This window comes from Plectropomus leopardus, chromosome 18 (genome assembly GCF_026936395.1).
Source record: "Plectropomus leopardus strain MGB_pleo_1.0 chromosome 18, ASM2693639v1, whole genome shotgun sequence".
Taxonomy (NCBI): domain Eukaryota; kingdom Metazoa; phylum Chordata; class Actinopteri; order Perciformes; family Serranidae; genus Plectropomus; species Plectropomus leopardus.
Window position 1 is genome coordinate 16284077 of NC_142193.1, and position 18664 is coordinate 16302740.

The window sequence follows — 18664 nt, forward strand, 5'->3', positions numbered from 1 at the left end:
GGTGTTTTGCACAAACCCAGACAGAAACAACATAAACATGAGCAAGGCTGAATGGATAATGTTTGTTCTTTCAACAGATTTTGAAGTGATATTAGGAAAAGGAACTTGTTGAGCCTGTTTTTTTTAGTTCCCTATGTTTTAGTAAATGACCCTCATTTACTTATTACCAACTAAAGTGAAGTTTAAGTTTCAGTTTGTCTCTCTCTCTTTGTTTTTCTCTCACAGTAGTCTGTCATTAAAACATAACTGACATTTGCTGGTGCAAACAGGCCAATTATTATATAATTGCACACTTCAGAGCCCCCGATAACTTTACTTTATATCTTTATAGAGCAAGTTCATTCGCAATGCCAGCAAGAACACTAAAGTGATGTACTGTAGGCAGGCCAGCAGTTGGTATAGCACCATTGCCTTTTGCTTTGTCAAGTCGTTGTATTTCAACTGTTGCCTAAATGTTCGGTAAAGCCTGGACTTCACTGTCGGTCAGTTTGTCCATGTTTTCTTCCATTTATTTTGTTATCAGCAGTTGCTTTTGTTTTGTGTTTTCTGCTCTTTCAATAGCTAACATGTTGCTGGTGCTGCAATGGTTGTGTTTGACCAATCACCATAGACCTAAGCCTGGACCATTCACTGTACACTTACATCACTCGTGGTTTCTATTCTGCTGAGAGTATCTTCTCTGAAAAGAGGGAAAAAAAAGTTCCTCAAAACAGCGTTCTATGAACTGCGCTTGTTTGTAGTTCTTGCGGTGTGGACACAACAAAATCGAGGGTTCTTAAAACTATGAATAAGTTCCTCTGGTCTAAAAACGCTTCATAACTGTTTTGGAAATCACATATCTTTTTAGATCCCTGATTTCATCAACACAAAACTACTCTGAAACAAGTATTGCAGGTTTGTACACATCATGAACATCATTTTGCTTTCACTTTCACTTCAAGTAATATTTGATTTTGATGTCAATAGTGACTTTAACCAAGTTTGAGTGATACTCAACCAGCCTATAAGATAAATTAGTGAACCATTCTTGACCATTGACCTATTGTCCTGTTGAAAGAGCGATGTTGGCATGTGAGACTAATCAAGTCTACAGAAGCCCCCGACAGAGGTCAATCAAGAGGTCCACTTCCTGTTGCTGCATGTCCTACATCGCTCTTAGCTCTGGAATAACAGTTGACCTTTGACCTGGACATACATCACTGCAGACTGCTGTGGAATGTTTTCTGGGAAGGAAGTGGCTCTGGTTACTGGGGTGGGGGATGCACATCTCACACCAGGAAATCTGGTGCTGTGTGCAGCTTCACTGTGACTGTCCTACTTGGGAGAGGGGGAAAAACATAATTGCAAGATGTCTGCATCCGCCATGAAGGTAAACTATTAATCATTCATGGATTGGGGGGCTGTTTCAGTGAAAAATGTAGGCCTGCAGATTCCACTTGAGGCCCTCACTAAGTGTCAGAATGATGGCCCGTGTTTTCACTGAAAGCAAAGGAATAAATAATTAATGGGACCACAGTGACAAGGCCAAAAACACCACTCCCTGCTTATTCGTGCTTTCATAAAACCACCTTCAACCCTTCTCCAGGGAGCAGCTTCACACTAATGCTACTGTATCTACCATTAAACACCAATGTATTGATTCCACTGTTGTTCCTGCTCATTGGTTTCTTTGCATGCTTTCTTGTTTCTTAAATGATTCAAGAATGTGTTTAAATATAAAGCTGATATAGGAGACTTTCTCCTGAAGTACATAGTCGAGGTGAAAATTAAGGTCCTTATCCCTTGCTGGAAAATATAAACCAGTGGCAGATATAAATAGTATGATAAGAACACTGTTAATGATGATCATTCAAATTTGGACTTGAAAATGTGCAGTATTTGTTATGTATCTCTGGGATATCTGTTGTTTTCAGCACATAGCAACACAAGTGTGATCAGAACCTGCAATGAGGGCAAGCAGTTTCCATATAACAGGAACACCAAGGTAAAAGGTGGTTCCTTCAATGCATTGCAAGTCGGAAGTCAATAATTCCTCATCGGTATTCCCACCTTCCAATCTAAATGCAACACAGTGCATCCGTTTGGAAAACCTAAACACCCAAAGCAAACTCATGTTTGAATGTCAACTTTCTGAGCTTCACAAGCATCTACAGAGGAGATGAATACCACAGCATCATTAGCAAAGACAAACAGTATAGAAAATGAGTCAACTGTCTTGCTCAAATGTGGTTACACAAATAATGAACCATAGCTTGGGGGTGGTGACATGCTGCATAGGGCTACAGGTCAGAAACCAAACAGTGGCAGCACAGGATTCACCTATATGGGGGCACAAACTACCTGGTGAGCAAGCGGTCACCTCAGACTGTAGCCTTCTAACATACGTACAAAAAAAGAACGGGGGCATGTGAAAAAATAACGGGGAACTGAACCGAACGAGTCAAATCATTGCTAGGCTTTTCCAGAGCTGCTCCATCGCATATTCAGCCATCAGGGGTCACCTTGTACCAACTGTACCAGCCACACCAACAAACACGGTCAAAGGTCAGCCATAGACGGACCCTCAACTACAAACCAAATGCATCTAAAGGCTAACTGTAGACACGTGTCAAGGCACGCTCTCCAAGAAAGCTGGTAATCTGCCAAAATTTATATTTCATCCTGTGATTTTTTTCCCTATCTATTTGTGAAGACTGAGCAGAAGCAGCATTTTTTAATGTGACATTATTTGATTTGCTTTATCACCAAAATAAAAGGCAGCATTAATCAAATCAAGCATTAATGTGTCTGATGATCTGTTTAGAAAATGTTAAGCTTACAATGTGCATACCTAATTAAGCATGTCTCAGTGTGATATCTCGCTTTCTTCATTTAAAGTCAATTATCCATGTACTTACAACAATTCCCAATCAACAGTAGTATGATTCAATCTAAACACCCACAGCTGCACAAAAAAGTGCTGCACAACTGTACACAGATCACACACTCAAAATCATAATATGCTCCCCACATTTCTCATAATTGTACAGTGTGGGGTGTGTGAGTACTGCCAAAGGACTTACACACCAATAATCTTTCAAGGCATATTAAGTATTTAGCAGCGTTAACTATTCTACCTTTGTCCACCTTATATCATGTGCAGTTGATCTGTTGCTACCCTGTTCGAGTACCTCTGAAACTTGGCTTCAAGAAAAACTAAAGTTGCCAAGGTTTCTATGGCAACGCTCCCCATCTTGGCCGGTGTACTGTATTTTTATTCTCGATGGTTCCAAATCCTACTTTTGGATGCTTACCAATTCAATAGTAACCATGACCTGTGCGACTTGAGTGTGTTTATAGACAAACAAGAGAGAAGTACAACCAGGGTCTAGCAGTTACAACACAGAAAAATCTGGAAAGCCTTGTTTACATCTGTCTTGTGGGTGTTTAAAGATGCAGTTAGTAACTTTTAAAGAAATAACTTTTTGTCATATTTGCTCAGACTATCACTATCTCTACACAGATGCAAAGGATAGAGATAATCTGTGAAAATAAAGTTGTATTCCTCTGTCTACTCTATTGCTTTTTAGTGCTCATAATGACGAAAACAACCAAACTGAGACGAGGAGTCTCTAATGCAGCTGTCAAAGATGTCAATCAACGCTTGTGACCAGCGGTCAAACTGTCAAATTAGGCAGCACTGATCCAGTGTGAATCAAGATTGTATTACTGCATTGCCCTTTTCTCCCCTCAAATGTTTTCAGAATAGTAATTAACTGTACTCTTTAGCTGTAAAATTAAAATGTTTGTGACTCAGCTGCCATGTTGGAGCCGAAAAAAAAGCCTACTGGCCAGAGCAAACTTTCTTATTATATGGCTGAACAGTGCACTAAAATATGTTTTTAAACACAGATGGTCTGTGAAAAAAATTAGGATCATAAAAAACTATGCAGCTCTGATCACATATGAATCAAGAGTCTGTTACTGCATTGCCTATTTCTTAATTCAAATGTTTTCAGAAACATATTTTAGTGTACCTTTGAGCCTTAAAATGAGAAACTTAGTTCCAGCTGGTGGGCAGTGCTGAATTCCATCTGGATTCTTACAAACATGGTGACCTGGTCTAATTTTACTGAAAACATTTGATGGAAGAAAATAACAAGCAGTAAGTAGGCAATGCATTAACAGAATCATTATTCATATTTGATCAGTGCTGCCTAGTTTTGTAGTTTGACTGCATACTAGCAGTGACTGACATGATTGACAGCTGCTTTAGAGATTCCTCAGCCCAAATGGTTTCCCTCGCGTGTGGTAATGCCATTACAAGTGCTGAGAGGCAACAGTAGGCATAGGAACATCGGTCTCACGTACAGCTGTGTGGCCATAGTGACAGTTTCATCAAATATAACAAAGAGTTCTTTTTCTGAAAGTTATCAACAAGATTCAGTGTTTCTCATCATTCATCAAAAGATCACAGACTTATAAAAGTTCTCTAGTATTGACTACAAGCACTAACTTGATGAGTCAGTGCGTGAGCACACGAAGTGACTCAGATAGACGTTTCATGAGTCAGGCACATCATAAACAGGAAAAGGGAGGAATCATGCCAGCCCATTCAGGTTAAGCCTACAGCTGGTTAAGATGAGCAAGCCAAACCCTACCCGGAATCAGCAGACATCTCTAAAACTCGCGCGCACACACACACACACACAAACACCAAACACACTCACACACACACACAACCCCCTTCTTCCTCTGAACTCCCCCTTCCCCCACACCCCCTTACTCACTAGGAGGTAGGTTCATGGCTTCTGTCTGAAATCTGGATAACAATACTATTCTCAAGAAACAAAACAAATCGTAACGGGACTGTTGTGCTGAGCCATATAAAACTTGAGATAGCCTAGTACTAATCATTTGATGGTCCCAAGAACCATCACTCAAGGCTGTCTTTGATTAACCCTTCTCCTCAATTTTAAACAATGTATATATATTGTTACTAATGCTTATATGTATGATTGTAAAGATTTCAGTGACTTATTTACTGTCTGAAAACTTTGTAGGACAGTCTACCTCACCAGATAACATTACCTTTTCACAGAGACTGAATGTGCAATTTTTTCCAGAAGGGCATCCAGTTTTTGGAAATCCAGCAAATCGTTTGACTTGGCATGCATCTTGTAATCCATTTATGAACTCCACTAAGCAGAAACAGAAACCAAAAAAAAAAAGGGCAAGATGAATTACACAGAAGTTTGTTTTTTCTTTTCTCTCATCCAAAACACTGGAGAGATTTGTTCTTCAAGCTCCTAGTATGTATCCTGAAATCCCACAGAACAGAGTAATCCTTAGCGAAGTCCAAGCGGAGTTTGAGGGTGGCCGTTCCACAAAAAAGGCCCCAGCCTGGAAACAGTGGGTCCAGGCGGGGAGGAAAGGCTGTGGAAGCCTACAGCCGGCAGGCTGTGTTAGCTGTGTGAACCGGTCCTCTCTCTACCCCATCCCCCTCTCAGCAGTACAACGGCCCAGTTGCCACAGGCTCTTCGCTCCATTGTGTGTCCTCTCCAGGGCCTCCCCAACTTAAATGGACACAGGCCGAAAGCAAGAAGGAGAGGGGAAGGCGAGAGAGGGGAGAGAGCGCTCCGATAAGATCCAGGAGGAGCACTTATTTCCTCTGCTCGCTCTCTCACCCTCTCTCCAGCACAGGCAGACCAGCGTGCAGTTACTCAACAGTAAAAATGGCTCTGCTGCTTCCTCATTCAGCGGAGCCTCAGCCCACACACCCTCCCTCCCTCCCTCCTACACGCTTGCTCATTCCACCCCTCCCCTCTTTCCCCATCAATAGCTTGAGGTCCTTGCTCGCTCCTCTCTCCCTCTCTTACACCTTTAACACCCCACCCCCTTCGAGTCTTTTCCTCCGTCCATTTCATCATGCCCCACCCCCACTCACTCTCTTCCCTCAGAGGGATCCTGCCTCCCCCCACCAATTTAAGGACTCCCTTATCTACTCTCCATCGTGTCCTCATACACCTTACATTCATACTGAAGCTGGGCTACCTAACTGCAAAAGGTAAGACAGTACAGCAGTTTGGGGTTTTTTTTTGGCAAACTGTTGTGGAGAAAACATCTAATATTGGGTTACACCAATAATACAATCTCTGCGGTCCCAGAAACACCAGCAGCCCTAAATCACATTTAAGAGATGTGTTAAGAGATCAGGATTAGGGTTACCAAAATGACCACTGCACCACAAAGTCCAAATCTATTGGCCATGTATATGCCATGATTGCAGTACTGCTATCAAACAAATTCAAACTGATCCAATTTCTGTGAAACTAAAGAAAATGACGAGTGCATTTCATGTGGCCATTTGGCCCCAAAGGCCCCTAAAATCCCTGGTAGCAGAGACCTGAAATCTACTAACAGTGACAAACAGAGTGACAGCTGACTCTACCACAACCCCACACTCTATCCTCAGTGGGATAGATGCTTATCAGTGGATCTGTGTTATATATTTCTGGTTTATGAAATGTCTGTATCCTCACTATGCAGCGCTTGCTCTCATAAAACTTAAGTTAACTACTATTACTAACTGCAGAACATCACCAGCAGTAACAACGTGTGTTTTTGCAGCTTCAGCGTAGAGGATTGTGATGGTTTTTACAACTGCAGCAATATCCACTGTCTTACATTCAACACGCAGCTCCGCTCACTCACCGCAGCAGCTTCATTCTGCACAGCAGACATGTTCAAAATAAGTACCGAGAGCAGGACATAGAGCGAGGCTGCTGCAGCTGAAGCAGCACAGGTAGTGGATTAAAAAAAATACAATTTATATAACAACAAAAAAACTGAATCTGAATCACATTCTGGTGTAAATAGCTGAGAAAGCAGGTAGCACCTGTGCTACTAGTGGAAAAGTTAGCCTGGAGCCCTGCCATAGAGGAATAATAAACTCTGTAAATTTAACTAATTAGTATGTGCACCATGGCACCAACAACTTGCATGAAAGCTGAGGCTGCACATTGTACAGCACAAGACAGCAAGTAAACTCATGTCATCAATCTAAATTCAGGACACAACATAGGACAGTGTTAATGGTCAAGCTGGGGACGTGAAGGAAAATCGTGTGACAGAAAGAGTGCATAAGCGTGGGACCACCCACCTTGCCTTCCTGTGGCAGAGCAATCTCCAGTTATGAGACGTTCTTGAGAGCTTGGTGACCACATTGTGATGTGATCATGAGGTTAGTCAGATCTTATCAAGAGATATTACTAAAATACCAAGTAACAATTTGTGTACCATAATTACCAAAATACACAAGTGCCAAAAGCAGCCTTGCAATGAATGCCTAATGCCTGTAAAAGGGCCATATGGAGACTAATGTGACAAAGAGACTGCACCAATCGTCCAACCTGCCTGACAATGCTGCCTCTTAAGGCCCTGACACACCAAGCCGACAGTCTGCCGTTGGTCCGTGTTGGGTCGTTGGTGAGCGCCTGTGGCTTTTGTCACTGTGGTGTGTCCAACACTGTTGGCCCTCGTTGATGAGGTCGAAAGAAAAATGTTATATAGAGTAAGATCACTTTTCTTTAGACATTGACAGTTGGCAAACTCCTGTTAAGTAAGGATTGACAGAATTTTTAAATAACCTAAATAACCAACATGGACAAGATTAGGTTGGTTAAAGGTTCTGAACGTCGGTTTCGATTATTTTTCGATTATTTGCCCAGTCCTAGTTCATGTGTATTTTTTTGGTCAAGACACAGCGACATGAGGCTACACAGCAGGGGGTTTTCATTGCCTAAAGTTCTTGAATGTCCCCTTAGGGTTAGAGGTTAATGCGTCTGGGCCTTTAACCCTGCCGAAGTAACGCAGGACTTTTAACCTCCTGCTCACTACCCTCCAAGAAAGAATATGAGGAAATCCTACAGCAGTTGGGAGGCCACAGTTTGGTGGTGAGTGGATATTCCTGACATGTCACATTTATAACTTCTTAAACCATAAAATACTGCATTTGATTATCCGCCACAGTATATCAAACCATAATACATCATTATATGTCAATGTAACTTGTGTATACAATACCAGGGGCAAGTTTATTGCTGACCTCTCACCTCTCGATCAATCTTATGTCTCACGAGCATGCTAACAGTCACACACCCACATAGTTTCGAAATTAGTCAGATATCAAAACCTCAAGAGATCGGGGAAGTAATAAGCCACTCTGTTCAATAGAATCAGATGACTGGTGACTACAATGCAATGCACTTTGTCAGTTATCCCAAATGATACAAGCAGCTCATCTATGCTGCAACCAGACACTGACGCTGTCCTCACAGACCCACTTCCTTGTCCACGTGCCATATGCACCAGTCCCAAAGACAATACAGCAGCTGCCAGAGTGACAAAGCTCCAACCTACAGCAATTCAGAGGGGGCCAAACCGATGGCCCTGTCACTGGAAGGGTGGGGGAGATCGTATTCAGAGACATGGACGGAGGGAGGGAGGGATGATAGTGAGAGGAAGGGGGAAAGGGGAAGGAGAGGGTTGCATTAAGACTGGGGGTTGGGTCAGACAGAGAGGCAGCAGTGCACGCAGAGATGAGACTGGGAGAGAAAGTCTGAGGTGCTTCCATTAATCATCAGAGCACCGGAGAAGCTGAAATCTACAGGGACCTGGAATGGAGAAAACAGGGAACAGGCAATTTGCCAACATGACACAGTATAGCATACACTCGTATTCAGTTATGCATTGGGAAAAACAATGCATAAAAAGATGGTGTTAAAAGAGGTACTTCGTAGCAATAATAACCAAAGCCTGTTGGTAATTTGAGAATTATCTGGATTTAACAGATAAAGCTTCTGTAATTAAAAAAAATACTTTTTACACCCAGAAAACCTGCCATCATTCAACAACCTGGAAATCCATTTGCGCAACTAAAATGTCACACAGACTTATATATGGGGACTAGACTTACGCTACAGTCTAGATCTTGGATGAGGGAATATGTTATGCCAATTTAAGGGGGCACTCCATCTATTTATTAAGTACAGTCTGCTCCTGTCAAGGAGTACTACCCAGCCTGTGGAATCAGATGTATCATATCTTCTTCTTCTCCTTTGCTGCATATCATGACCACTCTCTCTACCCCTTTCATGCTATAGCTGTCCAATCAGATAAAGGAATAAAAGCCCAAAAAATCTTTAAAAAAAAAAGATTTTAACAGAGAGTCTATCTTTGAAGGTAGTGAGTATTGAGGAAGTGGGGGGGGTCTAATGAATGAAAGCTTGACCCATGGTAGAGACTAAAAGTCATGATCTCTCTGCTGCTTCAATGTTGAACATTAAATTTTTAACAGTCTCTTATGAGTCCTTCAGCTTTATGGAAATGCAGTGCTGTACTAATTTACTGGAGCACTCTTTTAAGCATCTTCACACATATTAACCTATGCGTTTTAGAAGTGATTAAGAATTTTACTTATAAAACACATCTGGGACTTGTCCCTGCATAGTTACCTTTTAACTGTTTAACCCCTAGCAATTCAGATATGTATTCTTTTTTTAATTACTCACTAAATTTATGTTTTCCTGATCTTAATCTATACTACACTTTGACATCTATTGAGCCTCTAAACTTTCCAGGCTTAAAGGCAAAATTACTAACATTTTTTGGAAATACATTTTTAAAACTTGCAACTACAGCCTCAATATTAGATATGAGCAGCATGGGGTTAATTGAAAGAACAAAAGAACAACAACAACAAAAAAACTTTTCGAGAACTTTTTGGACAGCACTGTATAATCTGTAACACGTTCAAGGGCTTTTTTTAATAGAATTTACCACAAATGTATTTCAATGTGGCGAACCAACATCTGGCACTACTAACTGATATTCAATTTTTGGACTGTTCATTAGGTGCACGGTTGTAATATATATACTGTTTGTTTTTTTTTAATACAGCACAGTCTCGGGGCACAGAGCATACTCTGGGCAGCAGGATGCCAGTCGCAGAGACAGTGAATCTCAACCATTCATTACACTGGTTCTAAAAATTAGCTTTCACTCACTTCTACAGCAGCTTCTCCTCTCATCCATTAACCTGATCTGATCAGCTCTGATCTGACTGACGAATCAATTAAATACCCAGTGAATGAAACTCCACAAAGTGCTGCTGAGGACAACAAGAACTCAAAGATTTTCGCCTGCACTGCTTTCACTGACCTGCAAAAAAAAACCGGAAAAGTTTGCTGTGGAATCGACCTTTGCATTATGCCTATTTGTTTATATTTTGGGGACAAAGTCACAAATGCCCCTCTCACCTGCCTTTCTACTTTATCGCCCATGGCTGTGCACTTAAGAGGGTTAGATCTATGAACTGTGCCCACATTTAGTACACATTGTTCATAGAAATCAAATAAATTGAACTTTGGGGTCAAGTATTTTTGGATCTGGGCCTGGGTCCCCGTTGTGAAAGCACCATAAAATATGTGAGCATTTAAATAGTCCCTTTAGTGACTACAATCAGTATTAGTCTCCATAAATGTAACAAAATGACAGTGGTACCATAGGGGTCACTCCCAGTGGACCTAGAAAGAATTATCCTCCAAAACTCCTCTTGGCTTCATGGAGCATTCTAGCGACTTCCATCTCATTTAAACTTTGATTCACTCTCACTCTTAACAAGAAAGCCTCCAAATACCCACTGCACATTTTCTGCTCAGTGCCACAGCAGAAAGACACAGTTAGCAAATACTTTGGGAACATAGTAGAGCATTGAGAAACAAAAAAGTGCAGGATATTTCCCTCAGGAATTGGGAAAGACCAAAAACAGGACTAAAGTAGAGTGAATATTTAGACTGATATTCTCCAGATGGAAATTTCAGTCCCTGCTCCAGACTTGAGGGATTTCCAGGTATTACCCATAAGACATGTTGTCTTATGCCATACTAACTGGAGCTACAGCTCACTGTGGCAGTTAAGATGCAGTCAGTTCTTGAACTAATAAAATGGCAACTGAGAGTATATGACTGTAATTTTTTTTATTTTTTTAAGCTACTCTGTGATCAATCACTGATAGACACACGCATGGGAGTGACAACTATTGAGAATTTAAACGATGAGAGCATGAAATTGCTCCTTTAGGAGAGTAAAAGTTGCAATAAATAACTGCTTCCCATAAAATAAATCAAGAAAAACTATCCCTCGGCCTAAAGGAACTATCTTTGAAGTAGAGCCGAGTAACACTTGTATTAAATTGTCACGGTACGGCAGATATCGTTTACACTGTGACAGGAAAAAGTGTGAAAAATGTTTGCAAGTTGTGATGTAGGGTACATCTGGACTGTATCAAATAAATCTTGAACAAATATTGCTGAGAATCTGTGCAAATTCCCTTAATTGTTTTAATACAAGTCCCCCAATCAGCCTGAAATCCCTAAGCTTATTATTTACATGTAAAATCAGATGCCACATAATGTTTTAAAAATGTAGTACTGCATATGTTCAATTGTGGATGATACTGAGCATTGCATTTTTTTATGGTTTGTAAATCGCTACATGAATATGCTGTCATTGGTGAGCAATATTAAGAAATACTGAATCAACCTTCAAAAATGACATCAGTCATTAGTTAACTGTTGCTTTTAAAACGACTATTAGGCAAGATCTTTTTTTGTAAAAGTGATGTAAAACAAGTGCCAGTGATTAGCGTTAGACTGGCTGATTCTCACAGCCTTGATCACTAAAAGTCTTGAAAGCGGACAATAATGACTGGTTTTAGAAATTAAATAAAATATAAATGTAAGCTGAAAAAGCAATATTAAGTCATCTGAAAACAATAAAAAAAAATTGTCAATACGCTTTAGTATATCCCAACACGCCACTACGTAACAAAGACGCACTGTTTTTAACGTGGCCGGAGAGAAACAAAAAATTCCATGCTCTGTAATGTTATTTTCTCAGTAGCAGCAGGAACATGGCTGTCAGCCTCATGACACTCCTGTCAATGATTCTAAAGTGATAAATGAAGCACATGCACTCACACACACACTATAATAGATTTTGTTTGCTCGCTCATTTGTTCCCTGACCACACACTCCTTTTCACTCAGAGGTCATTCACAACTAGGCCAAGGATGGTGTTACTATGGCAACTAAACCAGAGAGAACAGAGCCAAAAAAGGAATAAAAAAAATAAGGAGAAAAAAAAAAACAGGAGAGAGAAAATTATGTTCTTTTGCTAAGAACATGATGACCACAATCACAGCCAGAAATAAGTCAATGGAAGTCTGTAGAATAAGCTACACACACATTCACATTTTACTGGTTGGGGCTTTTTAGACACCTTGAATGATGCAGGTAGGTTAATGGTTTTAATGATTACATACTGGTAGAGCTGGGTAATATGTCAGTATTATTTTGATATCATTAGATGAGATATTGTTTTGGGCTTTGGATATTGTGATATCGAAAGTGTTGTATTTTCCTGAAGTTATTTTCTTAACTTAAACTCTTCTACCAGTCCAATTGTTTGCCTTTTAGGTCATTATATTCATGTAATTTTGTATTATTTATTTAAAATCTCTTTGTGTAAATAATATTTCGAAGCACCTATGGTCAATCCTGCAATAAGGTCACAATATTAATGGAGATATTTGGTCATATAAATTGTATTTTATTATCTCCGTATCACCCAGCCCTACTATGCTGGTATTATGTAATTAAAAGCTTGGCTCTGTGAATCCTAACCCTTCCAGGTATCAGCAAGCACTCTGACCCAATCTTTACTTAAAAACTTGTCATGCAGTTTATCAGTTCCAGCTAGGAAAATTAATTTGCAGCAATGTTATTAATAGCTCAGCCCTCTGAGATTGTTTGATTTACTGCCTACCAGGTAACTTTGCGCCCTTTGACCTAATTTGTCCTCTTCATTTACACACAAAGAGTAGACAAGGAGAGCACTTCTTATACCTAAACAGTGACATGTTAATCACAAAACTGACCTATGGCTTTATGGCTTTGATTAATTCCCAATCTGTAGCTACAGGTCTGCATAGTAGACTTTCAAAAATATTGTTTAAGAAAAAAACATCAAAACAAAAAAACGTATGAGCTAAGTGACCAGTTACAGCAGCCCCAGAGCTTAAAATTGCTTCAGTCTGTGTGCACATTTAGGCAAAGAAGCCTGTCCAAACGGGCACGTGACTTCAGGTGGGTTAGTGTATGTCATTAGAGCTATCAAGTACCACAGCAATGGTCAAGCATTACAAATCAAAAAACAGAGCTCATAGCTGTATAACTGGGGATTCCTCCTACAAGGAAAACAGCAGGGACAGTATGCTAAGTAACGGGCCTCTGCATTAGTTATCTGTGTGAGCACATCAGTCGGCTGGATGCCACTGCTTTATGTCTGTATAATACCCCATCGTATCCTAGCCATATAAACACTGCAGAGTCAAAAGCATCAATGTGGGATAAGACGACGCTACCAGGTGTGTTTAATAAACGATAGATCGCAAAGTAATGACTGCTGGCGAGCGACCATCGTCGAGGAGCCAAGATCCTAACGTTAGGCCACAGGGCATAGATTATTGCCTGGGTTTCGTAATGGACGTCAGTGCTGTGCACAGCAGAGCTGAAAGCGAACAAAGATAGAGACCTATTGTCTCCAAGATCATGGCAGCAAGCGGTAGAAAATCAACATTACAGTTTCATTTTGTGTTACCTCCTCCACTGACTACATTCTCATCAAATAGCCTCAGTCTGAGTGTGCGCCATCATCACCGTGACGGCGTCACCGTCTCCCACAACACAAGACAGTCGACGAGCAAGCTAGCTATAGATGCCCATCACGGTGGTCATAGCAGCATTTGTCGGGCTATTTGCAGCGTAATAGTGACTAACAGTGGGTGAGAAAAGCAAGGGATGTCAGATAGACACACAATGTAGATGCGGTTATTGTGTCTTTTGATAGACAACTGCCTACTAGCTTTAGCTAGCAAGCTAGTTAGCCAGAACAGGCCGCCGTGCAAGTGAACGGTCTCAGTGGGCGCCGGGCATCAGCGCTACCTCTGAACCCTTTACACGGATGTTACCGTGTCTCTTGCGGTCTACTCTTTCGCTTTACTGAGGCAACATGACTGGCAGAATAATGTTTGAAACAACGGCGTTTACCTGGGTTTATCAGGTTGCCAGGGCGCGCGGGATCTTTCTCTCCGAGGATCCTGAACACCTCTCGTTGTCGATGACGTCACGCGTTGGTCTTTCGTCGAGGACGTAAAGAGCGCGTCACCGACTGCAACTCCAGCAGCAGCAGCTGAGCGGAGGAATTACACACTTAAATGCAAAAAAATCATTTCGAAATTAAATTCGTTAAAATTAAATATTAAATATTTCGTAACACTGACACACAAACTATTTTACATGTTTTAATGAATGCGTACATATAATATTCTTCTGGGCTAATGTTGAACATGAAAAGTTTTGGGAAACCCCGGTTCATTTACAGAAAAGAGATGTTATTTGTTTTTATGGGGAAAGTGATTATGTCAGAGATCATAATTTCATTTTAAATCCTCTCAGTTTTAATGGAAAGTTATTCATGCATACATACATACATGAAAATGGTGTGAAAGGAAGCCCATTATCCACCACTTCAAGCACGACTGTACTTTGAAACACTACAAGGACTCACACATTCAAAAGCCACTAGGACTATGGGACTATATATATATATATATATACATATTAGATATCATTTAACGTCCAAATGTAGGTAACTAGGATAAGGAATGAAAGATAATTATCAAATAACTCACCAGACTGACATTCTTGTAGGTTTGCTGATGTGGAATGGGATCAAATAGCATCCACTGTGTGGCTTTTTGCACATAATAATATTGCAAATCTCACCACAAATGCACAGGGCATGTCGACAGAATCAATAGTTTGCAGCGCCCCTCAGTGGACAATCACTGTTAAAAATGTCTTTATCAAACCGAAAGTCAGCTTTGATCAAAAAATAACCGTCGGATTTTCAGGCCTCCAATTTTTACTTTATTAAGGTTAAAAAAAATGAAGATAAACAAAATGCCACACGTGTGTCTGGTTTGTGTTACAACTCCGGCGCATGCGTTGCGGCTTTCATCTGATAGGACCTTCTAGAAACCCGGAAGTAGTGTGAAGGTCTTTGGCGATGGTTGGAGTTTAGGTAACATTTCATGGTTGTGGGCCCATCATCAATGTGAAAATGGGTGTCAAGATAGAGATGTTTAGAGTAAGTATCTTCTCTTTGTAACCCGTAAAGCTAAGTATTGCTTTACGGGTTGAATCCATACACACGCCTGTGTTTTGTGGTTCAATCTAGCGAGTCATTATCATGAGGCTAAGTGTGCTCATGATATAACTGTCTTCCTCTATCGCTCACTGGCTCTGGTTGTTTTTGTTTTGAGCAGATGATGCTGTATCTGTCCTTTCCCGTGACCATGTTCTGGATCTCAAATCAAGCAGAGTATTTTGAGGAGTACATAGTAAAGAGAAAGGTACGTGTTGCTGTGTTTAGCTCTTGTCATAGCCCACATATTATTTTACTCAAGCTTGGTGCTCATCTTGTAATAACAAATGCTCCTTTCTCTCCACCACAATTGCATCTTTTATGTCATCTAGAGGGAGATTTTCCCCCCTGACGAGCAACTGCATGTGAGTACATTGTATGAAACTCATGATTTTAAGAAGCCATACTGTCAACAAAAAATAAACCAACAAAATAAATAAAATTAAGTTTGTATTTAATATTGTCCATATCAAATCTAACCAAAAACTATATATATATATATATATATATATATATATATATATATATATATATATATATATAAATTTCATTTAAAAAACAAACAAAATTAAATGTGACCGCAAGCTCTGTAATCAATACCACATTTTTTAAATATACTTTTTTATATTTTTGTAGTATAATTTTTATGCTGTGTACATTGTGTGCTAAGATTGGTTTGTTGTTGTTTTTTCGCTTTAAGGTGCATATTATTATTTTCTTCCTGAAACTTTTCTTCTCAAACATACAGATAAATGCCCCAATAATAAAACACAAAGTGGTTACCATAGTGTTTCTTATGATACTGTTCTTTTTGTTTCTGTTGTTTTTTTGCATTTTAATTTTTGAGATCATAGTGGCAGACCATATCATTTAAAGTTGAGTGAGGGTGTGTGTTTTTTTTCTTCTTTGCGGAATTGGCCTATTAACATTTTAGTGATTTCCCCCACTTTACATCATGATTCAACCCTGACATCACAAATATTTTTTGTATTTAGAGTGATTTTCTGAGTCTGCATGGTTCTTTAGCTGATTTTTTTTTTTTTATTACCGACTCAAGTCAGTTTAGAACTACTGCTCCACAGCACAATATATGATGATGATAATGACTGTGCTTTACATTATTACAGAGAAGAGAGTTGGAGGACTTCAAAGAGCGAATGCGTCTTCGTAAGGAGCAGCGATTATTAAAACAGATGTCTTCAGAATCTGAGAACTGAAGATTGAGTTTTGAAGAAATGCATAAATTCCCAGCACCACCAATGCAGGATTGGTTGGACAGAAAGGCACTGGAAATCCCTGCGATTTTAACACATCCCAGAGGTGTTATTCCAGGGACTACTTTTTCCTAATACTCCTGTTTAATTTACATGTGTGATTTTTTTTTCACATAAGACTTTTCAAATAACATAATTCTGTGTGTTTGAACATCTGATCAGTTGAGACGCTGCTGTGATTGCATAAAGTAATTATTTGCATTATAAATCCAGTTGGATCTATTTTAAATGTCATGTTTCTTTCTGAGATGCAGTGCCTATAAAGTGTATTGATTTCCTCTGATTTGTCATTGTTTAGTTTTTGCAATAGTTTTATCTCAGTGGATGTAATTTGGCATTTTAGACACTCATCAACTCACAAAATCAGTTGTGATACTATGACAAAAAATAAAATCTTGTTTTTTCTGTCTACCACTGTTGTAAAAGCCTAATTATATCCACTGTGTTGTTGTTTAAAAAAGGTGAAGGGCTGGGGGGAATCAACACTATAGGCACTGGTTATGTGTATACTTCTTGTAAACATGTTATTTTAATGATTTTTTCATTAAAGTAATGACTGGCTTTGTTTCACCTATTGTTGCCGAAGCATTGATTTGTCCATTGACTGTGATTGCGTTTGGATATGAAGGTGTATCTGATGTGCTTCATTTCTTTTGTTCACATCTTTAACCTTAGGTTAAAGGTGTCATCTGGTGAACAGAGGATTGCTGGTTTGACCAGCAGCCAATATTTTTGAGAAACAGTGTGTAAATGACTACCCTGGGCAGAGACGTTGGCTATCAAAATAAGGTGTGACCCAAATGTACCTCCTGGTTTTAGACAGACAATAACAGATGTCTCAATAATGTACATCAGTAACTCAAATGCCTTAACTTCTAGAATGAAGTGAAATAATGTTCATGTTTTTCCACTTTTTATTTAACCTTTACTTTAACAATTCTCATTGAGATTCAAAATATCTTTTACAAAGACATCCTGGTCAAGACAACAGCATAAAAGTTTCACATAAAAGAACACAAAGACTTAATCAGCAAATTACATCAAACAGTGAATTAACAGTTGAGTGTGCATTTAGTGGTCACATAGTCCTCACATCTGTTTTCAGAATCATCAATGCTTATAAACTAGTCTAGTGTAAACTGACCCAATGGCTCACACCAAGATGGGGGCAAAAAGCAAGTCATACTCACATAATTCCTGAGTATGTTGATGCTACTGTAGTTTAAAAAGAGGAATTTCCAGCATGTAGTGAATGCTGACAGTGCATATGAATATGCATTTTAACCCTTTGGACAGAAGTGGAATGATGGTGCCATGACATGATGCTATTGGTTCTTATCTGTTAATTTGGCCTTGAACGTCACTACAATTATGTGCTGATGGAGTACAAAAGCAACAGATGCAAGGCAATGCGTTTTCCAAGAAGTAACACTTTTTTCTCACCTACTTAAGAATTACAGTTTAAAGTTAAAGAAAATGTCCAGAGAGATTAGAGCAAGAATGGTCGAGTTCAAGAGTATAAATAACATTTACTTGACTCCTTTAAAGTCATTTAGAGTGAAGCTCGGGGAGAGGCAGGGTGCTGCAGATGTAACAAGAATGACAGCACCCTTGTACATCTTCTGTAGTCCTCCAAAAAGGACTTACATTGATTATTGGTGATGATTTTTCATTTTGTCCTACTTTGTACATTTTGGATGGTCCCCTACCACTGTGCGATACCCCACATAATTTGTTTTCTTTTTTATTTATGTGTGAGTGTAAGTAGCAGTACCATATATATATATAATAGGAGGATTAGATATAATATTGCATATGCAAAATATTGAATATAATAATAATACTAAAAGGACACAATTAATTAATCAATTAAATCAATAATTAAAGGAAAGAGTAAGTAGCAAGAAAACTGAATAAATAATTAAAGAGAAAAATAAAAATAAAATGGAGTCAGCACCTATGGACACCCTCTGAGGTCCCACAGGAGTACTAGCGCTCAGGCAGAGGTCAGTTGGGCTGGGCTTTTTAGTTCTGCCATTATCACGCATGTGTTTTATTTATAAATCCATTTATCAGAAATT

The 18664-nt window shown here is 39.5% G+C and overlaps 2 protein-coding genes across 4 annotated transcripts in view; one reads left to right on the forward strand and one right to left on the reverse strand.

The window, feature by feature from the left end:
• brd4 (bromodomain containing 4) overlaps positions 1-14272 on the reverse strand; it is a 39198-nt gene extending 24926 nt beyond the window's left edge. For 2 of the 3 annotated variants that reach the window (XM_042504784.2, XM_042504783.2), the window contains exon 1: positions 5071-5694. In XM_042504784.2, the coding sequence (XP_042360718.2) occupies positions 5071-5168 (98 nt within the window). In that variant the 5' untranslated portion in view covers positions 5169-5694. Of the gene's footprint in view, positions 1-5070; positions 5695-14150 lie in introns of those variants that run through there. The other variant, XM_042504785.2, reaches the window with a different exon arrangement.
• An 825-nt stretch (positions 14273-15097) lies between these two features.
• On the forward strand, positions 15098-17153 carry pet100 (PET100 cytochrome c oxidase chaperone). Its single transcript, XM_042504817.2, has 4 exons — positions 15098-15252; positions 15431-15517; positions 15642-15674; positions 16437-17153. Exons 1-4 carry the CDS (start codon positions 15226-15228, stop codon positions 16524-16526), a joined length of 237 nt encoding a protein of 78 aa, XP_042360751.1. The 5' UTR covers positions 15098-15225; the 3' UTR covers positions 16527-17153.
• The last annotated feature ends 1511 nt before the right edge of the window (positions 17154-18664 follow it).

Excerpts from the sequence above, each read along its gene's own strand:
- pet100 (XM_042504817.2), top strand. The coding sequence starts at position 15,226 with ATGGGTGTCAAGATAGAGATGTTTAGA. Across the intron at positions 15,253-15,430 it reads TCAAGATAGAGATGTTTAGA|ATGATGCTGTATCTGTCCTT; the intron begins GTAAGTATCTTC and ends TGTTTTGAGCAG. Across the intron at positions 15,675-16,436 it reads CCCCTGACGAGCAACTGCAT|AGAAGAGAGTTGGAGGACTT; the intron begins GTGAGTACATTG and ends ACATTATTACAG.